This window comes from Epinephelus lanceolatus, chromosome 2 (assembly GCF_041903045.1).
Source record: "Epinephelus lanceolatus isolate andai-2023 chromosome 2, ASM4190304v1, whole genome shotgun sequence".
Classification (NCBI taxonomy): Eukaryota; Metazoa; Chordata; class Actinopteri; order Perciformes; family Serranidae; genus Epinephelus; species Epinephelus lanceolatus.
Window position 1 is genome coordinate 23430487 of NC_135735.1, and position 19398 is coordinate 23449884.

General features: G+C 41.0%; 1 protein-coding gene across 5 annotated transcripts in view; it reads left to right on the forward strand.

The window, feature by feature from the left end:
- tub (TUB bipartite transcription factor) overlaps positions 1–19385 on the forward strand; it is an 88802-nt gene extending 69417 nt beyond the window's left edge. For 4 of the 5 annotated variants that reach the window (XM_078175439.1, XM_078175442.1, XM_078175443.1 and 1 more), the window contains exons 5-12: positions 1430–1585; positions 5941–6062; positions 7268–7459; positions 7697–7809; positions 13695–13809; positions 14569–14667; positions 14789–14960; positions 16668–19385. In XM_078175439.1, coding sequence (XP_078031565.1) covers positions 1430–1585; positions 5941–6062; positions 7268–7459; positions 7697–7809; positions 13695–13809; positions 14569–14667; positions 14789–14960; positions 16668–16801 — 1103 coding nt within the window. In that variant the 3' untranslated portion in view covers positions 16802–19385. The remainder of the gene's footprint in view (positions 1–1429; positions 1586–5940; positions 6063–7267; positions 7460–7696; positions 7810–13694; positions 13810–14568; positions 14668–14788; positions 14961–16667) is intronic. The other variant, XM_078175440.1, reaches the window with a different exon arrangement.
- Positions 19386–19398: the final 13 nt, after the last annotated feature.

The following is a 19398-nucleotide window of genomic DNA, read 5'->3' on the forward strand; positions in this document are numbered from 1 at the left end:
TCAAAGCAGAGATGTGGAAATGTTATCACATTCATTCAGGCAGGCGTCGACTGCAGGATGTGATGACAGACAGCTGCCTTTGTTTTACTTTGCTGGGGCTCATTTGGTGATTTATTGTGTGTTAACGTGGAAACAGACGACTTGTCAGCGTCAGTTTTTGCACCTTACTTACGGGGGGTGCATTACAGGGGAGCCAGGGCCCCTTTGAAAACATTTATTTTGAAAGATTTATTCAATTTTAGGGGGATCTCTGAAATATTGACAATATGGTTTGTTTGCAATGCTTTTCGATTTTTCTGTATCTTCATCATCATCGATCATGCGTAGAGTCAGGCTATTTTCAATGCATGTTCAGTGATGATAATAGCAGAGAAGTTATTGTGCATTTAGCTTTAATCGCTGATCCCTTGTAGGCAGCCTGGTGTGCTCTGTTTTTAATGCTAATACATTTGTGTGTTTGTAGGCTGTTTTGATATTTGATCTGTCCATGTCTTATTTCTATGGATAAACTATAGATTATAGTACATCACTTTGCAGAGTACTGTGCCCTGTTGTATCGTTTCATGGTGTGATTTTTGGTTTTGATGCTCGTGTGCAGGCTTGATGTGGTCATTAACTGATTATAGGGTGGCACGGTGGTGCAGTGGTTGGCACTGTCACCTCACAGCAAGTTCTAACCCAGGTTGGGGGAGCTCTTCTGTGCGGAGTTTGAATGTTCTCTCTGTGTCAGCGTGGGTTTTCTGCGGGTACTCCGGCTTCCTCCCACAGTCCAAAGACATGCAGGTTAATTGGTGACTCTGAATTGGCCATAGGTGTGAATGTCTCTATGTGTCAGCCCCGTGATAGTCTGGTGACCTGTCCAGGGTGTACCCCTCCTCTCGTCCAATGTCAGCTGGGATAGGCTCCAGGACCCCCATGACCCCCAACAGGATAAGCAGCTACAGAAAATGAAATTAAAGGGTTATTATATGTTCAGATGTGCTGACATAAAGCAAGTAGACCCACATGCTTGCAGCTGTAAATATTTCCCAGTCAGTCCTCTCTTTATGGCACTTGCAAGCCTCACCACCCCTAATTAAATCAAAAAGTGATCTCCCCTGAGAGCCATGGTATAGTTCACACACTGCTTACTGATTGAACAGAAAGAATGCTAACTGACTCACTATCGGCTTTCTTTTGTGCTGTAAATCAACCTTTATTTTCCCTGGAGATCATACCCAGTGACACACAGAAATGCACAGGGAAAGTGAGTGAACCAGTTTAAATGCTGATGGTGTCATTATTCTACAGTCATTATAGTCATTGTGCAATCAATATTTAATTTATTATCATAAATCAAAGCTACAAACGTGTCTATTTTCACTTTGACATGAGATAATGATTGTTGTACAGTTCTGATGGAGTTTGCTCTTGTGGGATTGTGGCTCAGCAGCGATCGATGGCCTGGCTTCCCTGCAGGATGATGGTCAAATCCAGATCCTGACAGTGGGTCACCCCAGCTCAGAGGATGGCGACTCGGAGCCTGTCATGAGCTGCACTCAGTCGCAGAGTAAACAGGATCTGCGTGTCACCATGCTCAAGAAAGGTACTGTCTCACTGCATTTGCAAAAACACAACCATGAGTCCACATTTACACCCACGCCATTCTGGTCCGCTGCCGTGATGTGTTTGTAGGAGGGTGAAACACACTGAATCATGCTAGAACTGCAAATAGAAATGCCATTTTAAGACCAAGTGCATGAATGATATAACTCCAACATATGATGCTGACATATTTTTCTGTCAGCATAATGTTTCTTTGAGTTAATGTAAACATTGATCACTATTACACTCATTTATTATTCCTTACATGGCAAACACTTAATAATTTACTCTGCTGTGAGCAGTAAATTGACGTTTTGGACACCTATATATCATATTTTCTGTCTTTCACTGTTTGGTACAAATACAATGTGTTGCATTGTGAGATGTTTATCAAAAAGAAGTGTTAATTTTAGGACACTAGATAGTGCATATAATGTACTCTACAATTTGGTTAATAAAATGGTAAAAATAGTGACTTGACTAGTTTTGTTTTGTTTTTGCAAAAAGTAGAAACAGGGATTTTGAAAAGAAATCAGTCTCTGATTTATTCCCTCTATCTGTATTTATGTCAGTAATTATTATTCCATCCTTTTATTAAGATTTCTTAAAGCTAGAATTGCCAAGATATACCCAGATATGGTTGATACTTATGACAGATGCTCCCAGTCTCCTTGCAGTCTAACCCATATGTTTTGGTCATGTCTGAGTCTGTGGGAGTACTGGAAGTCTTATTTAAGAATTATTTCAGAAATATTAGAACAAGTAATAGGACCTTTCCCACAGATTACTATATTTGGTGTACCTGAAGCAGGCATGGCAGAAGTGTGTCCAAAAACAAGCAAACATAGGCTCATTTACCTCTTTAATAGCCCGTCGGAGAATACTCCTACTATGGAATAAACCTCTTGCCCCGTCTCCTATTTCATGGCTGCATGATACGATGTCTTTCTTAGAGTTGAAAAAAACAAAAAAAAACAATTCTCCATAAGAGGCTCAACAGATATATTTTATAGCTACTGGCAGCCCCTGATCAATTATCTAAAGAGCCTGACCTCTCTTTTCCCAGAATGACCATCTGGATGAGATGATTATTGAATATAACAATTGAGATTTCAATTCTGACACTGAGCACTGACAATGCACTGCAGAGGCCCATACCATGTACACTTTCCCCTTTCCTAATATAAATACAGTACAGGCCAAAAGTTTGGACACACCTTCTCATTCAATGCGTTTTCTTTATTTTCATGACTATTTACATTGTAGATTCTCACTGAAGGCATCAGAACTATGAATGAACACATGTGGAGTTATGTACTTAACAAAAAAAGGTGAAATAACTGAAAACATGTTTTATATTCTAGTTTCTTCAAAATAGCCACCCTTTGCTCTGATTACTGCTTTGCACACTCTTGGCATTCTCTCCATGAGCTTCAAGAGGTAGTCACCTGAAATGGTTTTCCAACAGTCTTGAAGGAGTTCCCAGAGGTGTTTAGCACTTGTTGGCCCCTTTGCCTTCACTCTGCGGTCCAGCTCACCCCAAACCATCTCGATTGGGTTCAGGTCCGGTGACTGTGGAGGCCAGGTCATCTGCCGCAGCACTCCATCACTCTCCTTCTTGGTCAGATAGCCCTTACACAGCCTGGAGGTGTGTTTGGGGTCATTGTCCTGTTGAAAAATAAATGATCGTCCAACTAAACGCAAACCAGATGGGATGGCATGTCGCTGCAGGATGCTGTGGTAGCCAGGCTGGTTCAGTGTGCCTTCAATTTTGAATAAATCCCCAACAGTGTCACCAGCAAAACACCCCCACACCATCACACCTCCTCCTCCATGCTTCACAGTGGGAACCAGGCATGTGGAATCCATCCGTTCACCTTTTCTGCGTCTCACAAAGACACGGCGGTTGGAACCAAAGATCTCAAATTTGGACTCATCAGACCAAAGCACAGATTTCCACTGGTCTAATGTCCATTCCTTGTGTTTCTTGGCCCAAACAAATCTCTTCTGCTTGTTGCCTCTCCTTAGCAGTGGTTTCCTAGCAGCTATTTGACCATGAAGGCCTGATTGGCGCAGTCTCCTCTTAACAGTTGTTCTAGAGATGGGTCTGCTGCTAGAACTCTGTGTGGCATTCATCTGGTCTCTGATCTGAGCTGCTGTTAACTTGCCATTTCTGAGGCTGGTGACTCGGATGAACTTATCCTCAGAAGCAGAGGTGACTCTTGGTCTTCCTTTCCTGGGTCGGTCCTCATGTGTGCCAGTTTCGTTGTAGCGCTTGATGGTTTCTGCGACTCCACTTGGGGACACATTTAAAGTTTTTGCAATTTTCCGGACTGACTGACCTTCATTTCTTAAAGTAATGATGGCCACTCGTTTTTCTTTAGTTAGCTGATTGGTTCTTGCCATAATATGAATTTTAACAGTTGTCCAATAGGGCTGTCGGCTGTGTATTAACCTGACTTCTGCACAACACAACTGATGGTCCCAACCCCATTGATAAAGCAAGAAATTCCACTAATTAACCCTGATAAGGCACACCTGTGAAGTGGAAACCATTTCAGGTGACTACCTGTTGAAGCTCATGGAGAGAATGCCAAGAGTGTGCAAAGCAGTAATCAGAGCAAAGGGTGGCTATTTTGAAGAAACTAGAATATAAAACATGTTTTCAGTTATTTCACCTTTTTTTGTTAAGTACATAACTCCACATGTGTTCATTCATAGTTTTGATGCCTTCAGTGAGAATCTACAATGTAAATAGTCATGAAAATAAAGAAAACGCATTGAATGAGAAGGTGTGTCCAAACTTTTGGCCTGTACTGTATATGTATATTTTAGATGATTATATATATATACATATTCATTTACTTTTTTTGGGTGGCACGGTGGTGTGGTGGTTAGCACTGTCGCCTCACAGCAAGAGGGTTCCCGGTTCGATCCCGGGTGGGGGAGCCCTTCTGTGCGGAGTTTGCATGTTCTCCCCGTGTCAGCGTGGGCTCTCTCCGGGCACTCCAGCTTCCTCCCACAGTCCAAAGACATGCAGATTGGGGATTAGGTTAATTGATAACTCTAAACTGTCCGTAGGTGTGAATGTGAGCGTGAACGGTTGTCTGTCTCTATGTGTCAGCCCTGCGATAGTCTGGCGACCTGTCCAGGGTGTACCCTGCCTCTTGCCCAATGTCAGCTGGGATAGGCCTCAGCCCCCCCGCGACCCTCAAGAGGATGAAGCGGTTAGAAGATGGATGGATGGATTTAATTTTTTATTTCAATTTAATTTTATTTATCATTGATTGTTTTTGGTATAAGTGTATACATCTTAATTTATTTTTTATTTTAATTTCATTTCATTTATTATTGTTTTTTGGTACAAGTGTATACATATTTATTTATTTTTTTTTTTTTTTAATACGTGTATATTTATTTTTTTATTTAATTTAATTATTTATTTATTTGTTGTTATATTTGTCACTCTTTTTTCTCTCCTTTGCTTTACATTAATTTACCTCAGTCATCATTCTTATTATTATCCGATATGTTGCTGGTCTTATTACCATCCCTCAACCTTGTATGAGGGAGGTTGGAGGGGGTGGGTGCAGGTTCATTGTTGGAAACTCGTGCCCCTAAATGGTTTTGTGCCTGATCCTAAAATGCTAATTTCTTTTAAGTAATTTATTGGCAAAAGAATTCATTGACCCTATTCCTTATTATTCAGGGCTGTAATTTGCAACTCAATATAAGATGAACAGAGTTTGTTCTTTCCCACATTTTTAAAAAGGTTAAGGTTAAGCCTCAAGTGGACCAACATGAAATTTCAGTCTCAGTATTGTTGGGCACCAAATAATTCACATTGTACCTCCTTAACATGGATGACTGGACTCACACACTTCTGGGAAACAGTCGCCATTAAGTATTTGTTTAACTACAAAGACAAATTTCCCTATGGGGGCCAATAAAATATATTGTACCATACCGTATCGCATTGTATCGCATCATATCGTATCATATTGTATTATAAGTACTATGTGAAATCAAGAGATAGTAGACAGTCCTGATAGCACCTGAGCTCAGATTTACTAAAAACCCCTCTGTGTCTCAACTGAGTTCTGACACCTGGTTTATTTAATGGAAACCTGTGACCTGGTTGCACTCACTAACATGGGGCACAAGTAAGTCTATTTAAACCTCAAACTGTGAAGATGTTTTTTTACAAATGTTATACGTGATGAAAAGGGAATGTGTTCCTGTTGGCTCCAATTATCACAGTGTTTCATGTTACCAATAAACTGCAGTGAATAATAAGTGACACCTCTTTCTTTCTTCTTCTTTCACTTTCTTGTTTCATTTTCTTTCTCTGTGAAGGTATTTCCAGCAGTATGAATTTCGATGAAGAAGAGGACGATGAAGATGAAATCAGCTCCAGTTCCTCACAGCTCAACAGCAACACGAGGCCAGGCTCAGCCACCAGCAAGAAGTCATGCAAGGTAACATGAATCTCACAGCGTGCACTTGTGCTCTCTGCATGATGCGTCTTTATTCTGCCCAGTAACCAGTAGAGTTTTAACCAGTCAGTGACACGCAGGAGAAAATGTAGATTCAATTTTGTCGCTCAGCTGGACTCTATTTAAGTTCCATGACTGAAAGTACAGTTATAGACCATTATGGCTTAATGTGATACAAATAAATTGCTGGTGCCCTTCGGCTTTTCTTCTTCTACAGACAGTATTGAAATTATTTGGGGCTTTTGCAATTTCTGGCCTGTTGTTTATTTATTCAGGTGGTGGAACAATCATCTCATACAGACACCTTATGTGCCTGTAGCAGTTTGAAAGGGAAAAACTGCCATTTGGTTTGAAGATACACACCTGAGGCGGAGAGCTGTGCATAAAGGCCCAGGTGGGCTATTGTAAGGATTTCTGTGCAATTTATGTAATCAAACATACCGCCAAGTATTTTTAAAACATGTTGTAAGCAAGGGCATAGGTTTTGTTGAGATGTTGGCGGTGAAGGAGGACATAGAACAAGAGTTTGGAGGTCCTTTGCCAGAAAATCTGAGCATCAAACACTTGATTTTCTGCATTCCGGTGGATTTTATGCACCAATTTAGCCGTTTCTGCATTAATTTATGGTGAATATGTCTTTAATTTTGTCAAATAAATGTCCTCTACTACTGTCATGCTTTCATTGGTTGGATATGTCCCCTGTGTCTACCCCAAAATTCAACATATGGTTGTATGCTATTATTTTGCATACTTCTGATCACTTGAAGTCAGCCAGCTTTGGATCTACTTGATCTAATATTTGAGGTAACACATGCCGGTTTTGTTTTTCTCCATTTCAGGTGTGATAATAGATGACTACCCTCAGATAACCATGTAACCCTCTTTAAAAACACATCCTCTCTACAGCCTCTACACTCTGTTCAGAGTGAAACCTCAGCTGGCATTGTACTCACGATAGCCATCTCTGCTCCTCATTCCACTCTAATCTTTCCCTTCAGTCAACTCAATCTTCCATCTCTACACCAGCTCCTTATTTTAGCCACAGTGTGCTCATTCTCGGTCCCGGTGGACGATTTGATCTTCAGGCTCATTACTCTGTTCTAATGAAAGTCAACTCTAATGCATCACTCACCAGTCCACCATCTCACCAGGGGTCTCGCCCTGCGCGGGCTGTTTTTCGCCTACAGGAGGTGGCCTCGGCACCCACTCCACCAGTCAATGAACCTGCTGTCGATGTAGATGACCTTGAAGAGTTTTCTCTGCGACCTGCGCCCCAGGGGATCAGAGTGAAGTGCAGAATTACCAGAGACAAGAAAGGCATGGACCGAGGCATGTATCCCACCTACTACCTTCATCTAGAGAGAGAAGACGGCAAGAAGGTGAGAAGGGTCAGGCAGTGGAAACTCTGAGACAGTAAACAGCAACATAATTAACCAATCCAAACACTAATGGAGTAATAAGCATTGTGAAAACTCTGAAGATTCAGTCATTTTCTAACGATAAGTAGCACAGTTTCCACAGGCTTAATGGACAGTTCATGCAGTGAAAAGAGATTGTTTTGCATGCATCCAAACTAGTTGACTTGCTAATTTGGTTTCTGACTTGGCTCGTCACAGGTGTTCCTGTTAGCAGGCAGGAAGAGGAAAAAGAGTAAAACATCAAATTACCTCATCTCCATCGATCCCACCGATCTGTCTCGAGGTGGAGAGAGCTTCATTGGTAAACTGAGGTAAGTCAGTAAGCATTGTACATGATTCTTTGTTTAACTTTTTTTTTGTTTTTTAGCCCCTCTCCAATGGCTCCCTGTGGCATTGACCAAAAATTAGGCTACGTGGAAATGAATCACGGTTATTTTCTAACACTTACATTTTCATTTATCATTGTTGTAGGCCTAAAGTGATTCTTACATTACTCAATTGTAAAAATGTGTAAATGAGCTCCTGTTCAGCCTCCTCGTCTAAACCATGTAGGCTCTTCTCATCTGTCTTACGCAAGTGGATGGTCTTGTACACCGACTTCACGGTGCTCTGACGTGGGTTTACGCGCATGAGGGTTGCTCTGTAAACACCAGTGATGCTTACGCGGTCTCCCGGCTGCACTTTATCAGTCAAGGTCATTATGAGCATTGACAACAGTTGTGTGAGGCTGACAAGCCGACATGTCTTCAGGCGATTCTTGAACTTTGAGCATGGTGGTTTGGTGGTTTGTGTTGAGTCTCCGTAGCGAAGCTTGCCATGAATTACACTTCCAAAAGAAAAAGTCTAGTGCATAGACAGATTTGTTTACTTCCGCTGCAAAGTACCAAATATTCATAAATACCTTACCGCAGAGTAGCTACCTTATGGTTAAATATATTGATGATTAGACCTATTAGTTATGTTGATAAGCCAATTCAGACTTAATAAGGCTGTGTTACCTTTATTATAAGGGTTAAGGGGCGATCACACAGAAATGAGACGCTAGAGACGCAGACGCTTCAAAGACGCTTGAAATGCTGGAAGTGCTTATTCAATGCGCGCTATCTACTGGCATCTGATGTTCAAAACATTGAAAATATTTTAACTTTTCAGCGTCTATGTGCATCTAAAAGCATGCATCTAAAAAGAAGCATCTAAAAAGAAGTGTCTACAAAAATGTGCATCTAAAAGGATGCCGGGAAAACGCCTGTTTAAAAAGACGCTTGTATCATACGAAAAACAATGGTTTTACTGGCGTCGCATTTCTGGCGTTTCATCTCGGTGTGATCGCTCCCTTAGATATATTTTGTGGCTCCAGGCAGATTTAATTAATTTTTTTGGACCAAAAATGGCTCTTCTGGTAGTAAAGGTTGTTGTACCCTGCTTAAGGCCCTGTATTTAGTGTTGATACAGTTGTTCAATTAATATTAAATGGGTATTTAATCTAACTAGAATATATTACACTGATTACAGATAGGGTAAGTGGCTCGGACATCCAGAGGGAGCTCAGAGAAGAGTCGCTGCTCCTTCACGTCAAAAGGAGTCAGTTGAGGTGGTTTGGGCATCTGATCAGGATGCCTCCTGGGTGCCTCCCACTGGAGGTGTTTCGGGCACGTCCCACTGGTAGGAGGCCCTGGGGCAGACCCAGAACACGCTGGAGGGATTACATATCTCATCTGGCCTGGGAACGCCTCAGGGACCCCCAGGATGAGCTGGAAAGTGTTGCTGGGGAGAGGGTGGCCTGGGATGATTTGCTAGGCCTGCTGCCGCCGCGACCTGGCCCCGGATAAGCGGATGAAAATGGATGGATGGGTGGATAGAATACATTTCCATATTTAAATAATTCATTTAGAGTCAATGTGATAAAATATATATATAAATATGAATAACTGTATGAGTAGCACCTAACAGTGAGGTTTTAAAAAAATCTGTAATTCACCTCTCATTTAAAAAAATATATACCTTCCTCATAAATGTACAGCGAGCCATAATGTTCACTGTAAATTCTTGTTTAAGGCCACAGTCAGATGCAAGAAGTGAGTCGAGACATAATCTTTGGAGACAGCTTCAAGGCTGCGTTAGTGGCTCCATGGAAACTCCTGGGGAGTTTAATCAAATATAGCTCTGTGCAGCCTTTAATCTTCAGAGCGGGCCTGACCATTGGTCGATGCGCTGCTCAAACTTGTGCAATCACGGCCCCGTTTGAATGATGGCGATCTAAATTTAAATGAACAGTGACCTTTCATCTAGTGCTTCTCAAGAGTCCTTGAGGGGGTTGGCCTAAATGAGGTATGGACTATAAGAGGTATACAGTCAGCGGTTTGAAGCTGTGGCTTTCAAAAGCAATTGCAAAGCCGTACTACTTACAAACGAGGCACACATACCTGGAAACCACTACAGTAGTAGTACCTTTGTGTTGTTTAAGACTGTGTAATTGACTACAGTGGTTGATTTCACAGTCCTTGACTTAGTATGAGTATAATTGAGAAATGCGAAAAGCGCATAATTAGATGAATAATTATTTCTCATCAGAAATTAAAGTTGGTCAGAAACAAAATAAAACAATGTAATATCCCATTGTGCTGATGTAATTAGATTAATCATGCTGCTCACATATCAGTAGTAATGCTGCTTTTTAGAGCGTTGCTGAATCTATATCTCCCCATAATTTTTGCAAGTCATATTACCTTTTGGTATAAACAAAACATTTTAAAAATTAGGTAATCCAAAGGTCATGATGTGAGAATAACTTGTGTCATGACCCCCATATGACTGTGTTTTTACACTTGGTGATGAGTCAGCATTTTTTACGCATATGTGAACACTACAAAAGAAACAAACTGCTCTCAGACAGGGGGGGTAGTAAAGGTGATGGATGTAGTCTTCATTAACCCTTGTCAGACGATTTCATATAATTGAAACGGTCTTTAAAGGGCTGCCAAATTTTATAAAATTTCTCCTTTTGTTTTTTCAGAGTGAATTAAATTTTCTCTAGTTCCAGATGCTTCATTACATCGCTCATTAGATTTGAATGTGTTGGTGCAGATCTCTGTTTCCACTTAAGTAAACTCCGTCTGCATGCTAGAAGGCTGACAAATGGTACCATGATGTCTTCCACACTGTTCTTTACAGTGGTTGAGTCTATAGCACTTAAAATGCCATCAAAGGATCTAAGTCAATAGGTATTTGCATAATCTTTGATAAGGTCTGAGAAATATTGCTCCAGTAGTTTGATATCCTCGGGCAGCTCCGGAACATATGAACCAATGATGCTGGTGCGAGCCTACAGCTGTCACATGAAGGATCTTCCTCTGGATGTATTGAACCGAGTTTTTGTTTAGACCAGTGTAAGGGATGTATTACCTTAAATTGTGGGAGGCCATGTTTTGCACACACTGAAGATTTATGAATCAGTTTCAGGGCTTCTTCTGTTGTCTGGCTATAGATCATCCTGCCAAGCTAGTTTCAATTGTTGTTAACTGGGAGAGTTTCTCATATATATTTGATATGCGCCCTTTACTGTGAGGATCTCACAAAAGTAACCATTCTACTAATGACTGGTCTGCAGAATAGAAATAAATACCTTTTCTGTCCACTTTTGGTTCACTTTCAGGTTTTTCCGCATATTGTCCTTTTTAGGCTGCTTTCACACCTGCCCTGTTTGGTTCGGTTCAATCAAACTCAAGTTTGTTTGCACCCTAAGTGCAGTTCATTTGGGCAGGTGTGAACACAGCAAACGCACTCGGGTGCGCACCAAAACAACTGGACTGAGACCTTCCTGAAGAGGTGGTCTCGGACCAGTTATAACCAAACTGGTTTCCGAACCAACTGTAGTCACATGACACATTGTTTGGGTTAAACATGAGCATGTTACAGTCCTGGAGGATTATTAATGTGCGCCTCCTCCTGTACTGCCTTAATATGCACATTCAGCGCATCCAATGCATCAAAACATTGTTTTCTAGTTGAAGCCGCGCCTCGTTTTCAAACTGTATGGTTTGACTAAAATGAACAATAACAGCAATGTAGTCCATGATGACCAGCGCTAAAACCAACCTGGATAGTTGTCCCTCCATTGTGACATTAGAAAGTGTTTATGCAGCAGCACTTTAATGCTTTTAAAATGTTTATATTTGTAAATAACTAATAACTGATTGTTAGTGTTATTAGTAGGCTATTATTAGGCTGCAAATCAATCACATGTTATGAATAATGACTAACACAGAGACAGGATGAAAAGAAGGCGTCTTGTACAGAGATGATTCGGGGCCTAATACTGTGGGATCACTGTCACACACTTTTTAATAGACTTAATTAACAGTCGAAGTACATGGAGTCAGATAGAGTGATGGCAGTTTTAACAGCTTTTTTAATCAGGGAACATAGCCTCACTGAGGTTCATATGTGTTACCATGGTTACACGATCAGCAGATGGGTTTATTTTTGGTTTAGCTGTTGAAATCCTGCTAAAATCACATATCTGCTTTCATAAAATCCTGTGGTTGGTTTGTTTCCTTTCACACCACAAATGAACTGCACCAGAGTCAGTTTGGAAGCGGACCGACATCTCTTTTTGAGCGGTCTCGGTTCAGTTGTGCGGTCCACACCAAGGTTCGATTGAAAACTTTCACACCAGCCAGTCTGAACCGTACTAACTTGAAAAACTGACCTGAGTTAATTTTAACTGAACCAAATAGGGCAGGTGTAAAAGCACCCTTAAAGTGGATTGAAAATTGGACCAACAGAAAAGGAACTCACTTCTTTTTGTATTCACATTGTCAGTTCATTTGAAAGAGGATTAATTTCTCTGTCTGGTCGACCTCAGCTCTGAGGGAGCCTCAGTCATCTCTCTGTTCACACTATAGTTCCTCTGGAGCTTCACTGCTTTACCAGGGTGGACAGGACTGTCAGAGGCTTGTCTGGTTCCCAGACGATCACAGGGCTGACACACAGAGACAGACAACCACCTACAGGGAACTATTGACCTGACCTGCTTGTCTTTGGACTGTGGCAGGAAGCTGGAGAACCCAGAGAAAAGCTCACACTAACACAGGGTATACACGCAAACCCCACACAGAAGCTCCCCAAGCTAAGCTGGGTTTGAACCCAGAACCCTCTTGCTGCGAGGTGACAGTGCTTAACCACCGTGCTGCCTTCTGAATAGAAATGCCCAGCCTTGTAGAAAATGTGCTGTGTGGGGAAGCATATCTGCAACTGATAGCACTACATAAATGCAGAAATTATTTACACGGGTTCACAATATTAATGATAGTGTCTGTGCATAAAGCAACTGGATACTGTCATATTTGGTAGGATTAGGAAACAGCCTTTCAGAATGATGCTAATGATACTGCATTTGTACTGCAGTATAGAAAATAGCAGAGCTACAGTGCAGTGTTTTCCTCACTACAGGCAGAAATTGGGATTTAAGATTACAGGATCAGAACATTTCTCCTAGTCTCACTGACAATATTTCAGGGCGCAGGCTCATGGACAGGGTGTCAGTCTTCCTGAATATGTCACACTAAAAGGAGTCTATCATGGACTGTAGCAGCATGGCATCAAGGGCGCTAGTAGCATTATTTTAAAGTTTGTTATAAATTGTCCTTGACTATTAGTATGCATAACTGTACAGTAAAGAAATATATTTAAGTCACATTCTCCTAGAGCAGCAAGGGGACATGTCTACTCTCTTCTGTACTCCATAGCACCCCAGAAGATTTCTTCTATTCTTTAATACACAAATGTTTTTTCACAACATAGACAGACTTTCTGTTTCCATTGAAAATGGTCATGAACAAGCTGTTTCGACATTCATCTAGGGTAGGAAGTCAAGTAAGGGCAAAGCACTGCCCACGGCCTCCCTCTGTCAGGTTCTGGATCTGACCACCTTCCTGCTGGGAAGCCAGGCTATCAATTCCTGCTGTGCCCCAATCTCACAAGAACAAACTCCATTAGAGCACAACAACTATATCACTGTACACCAACCAAAGTGACCTGAAGTGGAGTGTTTAAAATGGCTGCTGTTCCTTTTTATTATGTTATAAACTGACTCTGAAAGGATGAATCTCACAGTTTCCTCCATTGTATCAGCTTAGCTGGTGATATATGCAACTAAATCTACAGATCTCTTCAGTCTGTCCTGTTTTCCTTGCAGGTCTAACCTCATGGGAACTAAGTTCACCGTATACGACAGCGGCCTGAACCCCATGAAGAGCACCACCAGCCTTGAAGCTAGCAACCTGCGTCAAGAGCTAGCAGCCATTTGCTATGTGAGTTTGTCAAAATGCTCTTAACCCCCAAGCTGCACTCAGTTTCTCTAATATTTGAAGATGAATGTTGATAAATGAGCTGGCAGTAAGATGGTAATTCAGTGTGATTGCACATACAGAGATAGTTGATTAAGGTTTGCATGATTGGAAGTATGATGTCATTTGAATGATTTTATGTGAGAGGTATAAAGGAGCCAACAGGAGACCTACTGCATATGTAATTTAATCTGCTTTGAAAGGCAACATCCAGCTTAATGTGTCTGGTGGCCTTTGAAACGCAGAGTTTCATTCAGAGTCAGATAATCAGATAAAGACATTCATGCAACAAACTGAGGAGTCAGGGCATTGCCATAATCAGGCTGTAATCAAGTTATCATCTGTGCATGTATAAATCCAATTGAATATTTATACAGCAGAATGGCCTTAACCTTCATGGCAGACAGATACTATCTATAGTCCACAATAATATTGCATTTGCTTGATTATGATGTAGTCGTCAGTCATCACAAATTACATACAGTATATGAATAAAATGTTTATCGGAAGTTGCACCAGCTAAGTACAGTAGATTGCAAAGTGTATATTTCTTCAGATCAATAGTGAATGTGTCTCTTGTGATAAAAATGTGTATTTAATTTAAAGCAGTTTCAGCCTAAATGTGATGTTCACAATAATAATATACTGTAATGTGCTATTAAAACTTTGCAAGTTTGTTGGGTGAACATGTTTACAGTACACTTTATCTTTGTTTCACTCCAGGAAACCAATGTTTTAGGATTCAAAGGACCTCGCAAAATGAGTGTCATCATTCCTGGAATGAACATGGACCACGAGAGAGTGTCAATTCGCCCACGAAATGTATGTGTCACCTCCTTTCTCAACAGCCACATCTGCGCTGACCTCTTCTAATACTTCCATAATTGATCTGATGTCTGTGATGTCCGTGTCCGAAGCTATTCTATTTTGTTCCTCACTACAGGACCATGAGTCACTGCTGGCCAGGTGGCAGAACAAGAACACAGAGAGCGTGATCGAACTTCACAACAAGACGCCCGTGTGGAACGATGACACACAATCCTACGTGCTCAACTTCCACGGCAGAGTCACTCAGGCCTCGGTCAAGAATTTCCAAATCATTCACGACAATGACCGTGAGTTCTTTACCTCTAAACTGCTATGTTATCGTATGTTACAGGCCTAAATACATAGGCCTAAAGGTATAGTATGCAGGACTGTGACATACTGTTTGTGAACATGCTTGTAATCGAAAAGCCAACTCCAGATTCAGTTGTTTGACATTTCGTCTTATTATATTTGTGTTTATTAGCACTGTGTCTCTTGGATGCCTGCCGCTTATAGTTTGACACCTGATCGCTATCTTTTAATAAAGCCCCAACCTCACCTGAGCACTGCGGGGGTACATGCCCATAAACACGCCTAACATTGAAAATAAGAAGTTAATAAGAAAATACATGCAGAGAGGGAAGAGTCTGCATATAAATACATCACCACACACTTCTGTTGGGTCATAAGTGACAATTAAGAGGAATTACTTCTGTATGAGTCTATACATTATCTTTATTTATTTATTTATTTATTTATTTTGGAAAATCTTGCATAGTATATTTTTAATGCATCCACTTGAAAACAAACATATTTGTTTGATTTATTAAAGAGAGCATCATCTTAGTATTCTGAGGAAAGTTTTCATTGAAAAAATAATTGCTCTTATTTTGTCCGATTTTTTTCTCTCATGGCATTACACCTCCGTATTTCTATACAACAATCCCTCTGTAAAAAGAAAATGTAATGAGAGAAAGTAATGGTGAATTAAATTGTACGCTGGTGCAGTGGTTAGCACTGTCACCTCACAGCAAGAGGGTTCCTGGTTTGAAGCCAGCACCCTGTTTGGAGCCTGCATGTTCTTCCTATGTCAGCATGGGTTCCTCCCACATTGGTGACTCTAAATTGTCCGTAGGTGTGAATGTGAGTGTGAATGGTTGTCTGTTTCTATGTGTCAGCCCTGTGATAGTCTGGTGACCTGTCATAGGTGTACCCTGCCTCTCGCCCAATGTCAGCTGGGATAGGCTGCAGATAGGCTCTAGATAAGATTTTCAGTGGCCCCATTTGGCCACCCTTGTGAAAAGTTTCTGGGGGCGCCACTGCCAGAAACCTCTTTATGACTGGACAACATTTTAGTGATTGTCCAGATATTTTTGAATTACATTCAGGGCCAAGAACACATTACACTAATGAGGCGAATAATTATATACATGTGATTTTAACTGTCAGCACCTTACAGGAGTAGAGATAAAAGAGGCAGCACAGTGGTGCAGTGGTTAGCATTATCGCCTCACAGCAAGAGAGTTCCTGGTTGGAATCCTGGGGTGGGGGAGCCCTTCTGTGTCAGCGTGGGTTTTCTCCGGGTACTCCAGCTTCCTCTCACAGTCCAAAGACATGCAGGTTAGCTGGTGACTCTAAATTGTCCAAAGGTGTGAATGTGAGTGTGAATGGTTGTCTGTCTCTATGTGTCAGCCGTGTGATAGTCTGGTGACCTGTCAAGGTTGTACCCTGCCTCTCGCCCAGTGTCAGCTGGGATAGGCTCCAGCCCCCCCCGCACGACCCCCAACAGGATAAACAGTTAGGGAAAATGAATGAATGAACAAACATTATTGGAGCTGCATAACACATTAGACATCTGGAACTATGTTATTTATTCATACAATTATTTGTTCCATAATAACTTGTTATTGAATGCTTTGGGTCTACATAATTAAGAATACAAATGTAGGTGAGGCGAGAATATTGTTTTGTAGCAACTTCTTCAAAATGTGTTTCCTGGTTCTTCTCCTCTTCAGCTGACTACATTGTGATGCAGTTTGGCCGTGTGGCAGAGGACGTCTTCACCATGGACTATAACTACCCAATGTGTGCCCTGCAAGCCTTTGCCATTGCCCTCTCCAGCTTTGACAGCAAGTTAGCCTGTGAATAGATCCCAGCCTGAAGTTCAGTGGAGAACTGGTCCATCTGTCCTCTCAACAAGGGCTGTTACTGTATCCTTGGGGGCTGGTTTGAGATCTCCAAATCACCCAGTACCTTGGAAGTCTTGCATATCCCAGAATGCTTTATGGGGCCTCAAGTCTTGTGTGTTTGTGTGTGTGTGGTGGGGTGGGTGGGGGTGGGACCTCGGGATGGTCTAGGTCAGTGGAAGAAAACAAGCACAAAGAGCAAATCCACTTTCAAAATCCAGTTCATTTGTTTTGATAACTATACTCATTTTGTACTGTAAAGGCATTATGAAAACAAACAAACTGTTCCTTTATGTAGTAGTTAGAGAAATTTAACATTTCTTTACCTGTAAATTATAACTAACATTTACACATCTGTAAGTTTTAAAAGCAGACTGGATTTCATGTGGTCTGCCACACAAAGCTGTCACACTCTCCCTTAAGCATGAATACTGCTTATATACTTACTGAATTAAAACCACCATGCACGTCAGACTATATTTATTTTGTTATTTATGTATTTATTACATGTTTTGTTTTCTGTTATCATTAGCAAAAAAAAAAAACAGCAGTCTTGGCTCCGTGGAGCTGCAAGCACATAAATTAGCATCACAAGAAGGAGCACGTCTTGTTTCCACACTAAACAATTAGCGACGAGGGCGTGAACAGGGCAAAGGCATGTAACACTGTGGTGTGTCCCATATACAATATTGTGTCACAGTGTCATGTATACGAATGTATAGGATGATGGTGCACTTTACTTTGAAGTCTGTCGTGGATGAGATATAGCTGTACATACTTTATTGTGCCTTTGGAGACTAATTCCAGTGTTATGCTTTGGCCATAGAAGGAGCTGAGCTTGAATTGGTCTTTGCTGGTCTTGCTGTCCTCGCATACATTGGGGCTAATTCTCTGTAGCTACTTTGAATTCAGTTGTCTAATGCAGAGCTCATTTCGACTGATTAGATAGCTGGAGTCGCAAAAACCTCCAGAAACCAGTGGCGCCCCCCGGGAGGGGGCCTTCATTCAATTACTGGCCCCCTCTGGCAAAAAAACTGGAGGCTGACATTACTAACTCTAATAGCTCTCACTAGTTTATTTTTTAGCTAGCATGGAGGTAGGGTTAACTTGTAAAAACTAGAAAACCTAACACATCCATTGGTACCAACCATGTCAGCATGGCTTGTAGGGAGAGCGGCCAAATAATGCTCCAAAGTTAGGTTAAATTTTGGTGAGGGGACAGTTGGCATGGCCATTTCCAAAGGGGTCCCTTGAACTCTTACCTAGAGATATCTGAATGAAAATGGACTCTATACCCACGGGTCTCCCCTAAACTTGAGAAGGCTTGTTCCCAGTAAATGTTTTGTTCCTTACAATCAATGTGCTCCTTCATATTAAAGCTATCTTTTAATGGAAAATGACAAACACCCTATTGAAAGAACAATGAATCTCCTAACATGTACAAATACGTAACATATTAAAACAGCATTGTTGTGGACCCCAAAATGTTATCTGTACTGGTATAAGTCTATGCACATCAGATAATTTGTGATATTAGTTTTAAAATAAGAAACCAAAGTATATCAGAATGTGATTCTCCATATGTGACTCTCCATATTGAAAAAGTTTTCAACTAGCCTATATGTAACAGCATGATCAAATTCCTGAAATTCAGTTATGGCATTTTTTTTTGTGTGCCACCCCAGGATGTTCAGTGGCCCCATTTGGCCACCCTTATGAAACGTTTCTGGGGGCGCCACTGCCAAAAACCTCTATATCGCTGGACAACATTTTAGTGATTGTCCAGATATTTTTGATTTACATTCAGGGCCAAGAATACATTACACTGAAGTGGCGAATAATTATATACATTGTACTGTTAATCAGGCAGCAGATAAAACATCAAAGGCACTCAGGCTTAAGGTTGTGCTCATATCATCTGACGTCTCCTACCTGGAAAAACGAAACTGAACACAGATTGATGTACTGCCATCAAACACACAGTAACAGAGTAAATCTGCCACAGCTTAAACACTTGCATATTTCATTTCTCGCTCTTTACATCTTTGATTACTTTTCTGCTCCACTGAGATGGAGTTCGGTACATTCCTCATCTGACCGGCAGTAAGTTTCTATATCACGTGGTTTATTGCTGTTCACATTTTTACTCAAAATATTATTGCTCTTGCTTCTTCTGGGGCAGTGTTCTTTCTCAAATATCTGATAGTATTTTGTATTCTATGACCATTAAAAAAAAATGCTGAATGAAGGCAAAGAACAATCTCTGATACCGCTATTGTTACTGTGGGTTATGAGGAAATCTTTATCAAATGTGCTATTCTTGTACTCAATTGTGTTCTAACTATTTTAAATTTCTATTTTAAAATTGTTGATACTCTTGCTGTAAAGTCTGCTTTTCATACATGTGTCCAGGAACCAGAGGTTCTTTCACTTTCTGTTTTTAGTGCTCTCGTTGTAATGTACAGTAAATGGTGTACAATTTACTGTGGTGGTATAAACACAGTCCTTTGTTCATGGAAAAAAATAAAACTTCAGTGAGTCAAAAAATGCGTTGCTAACC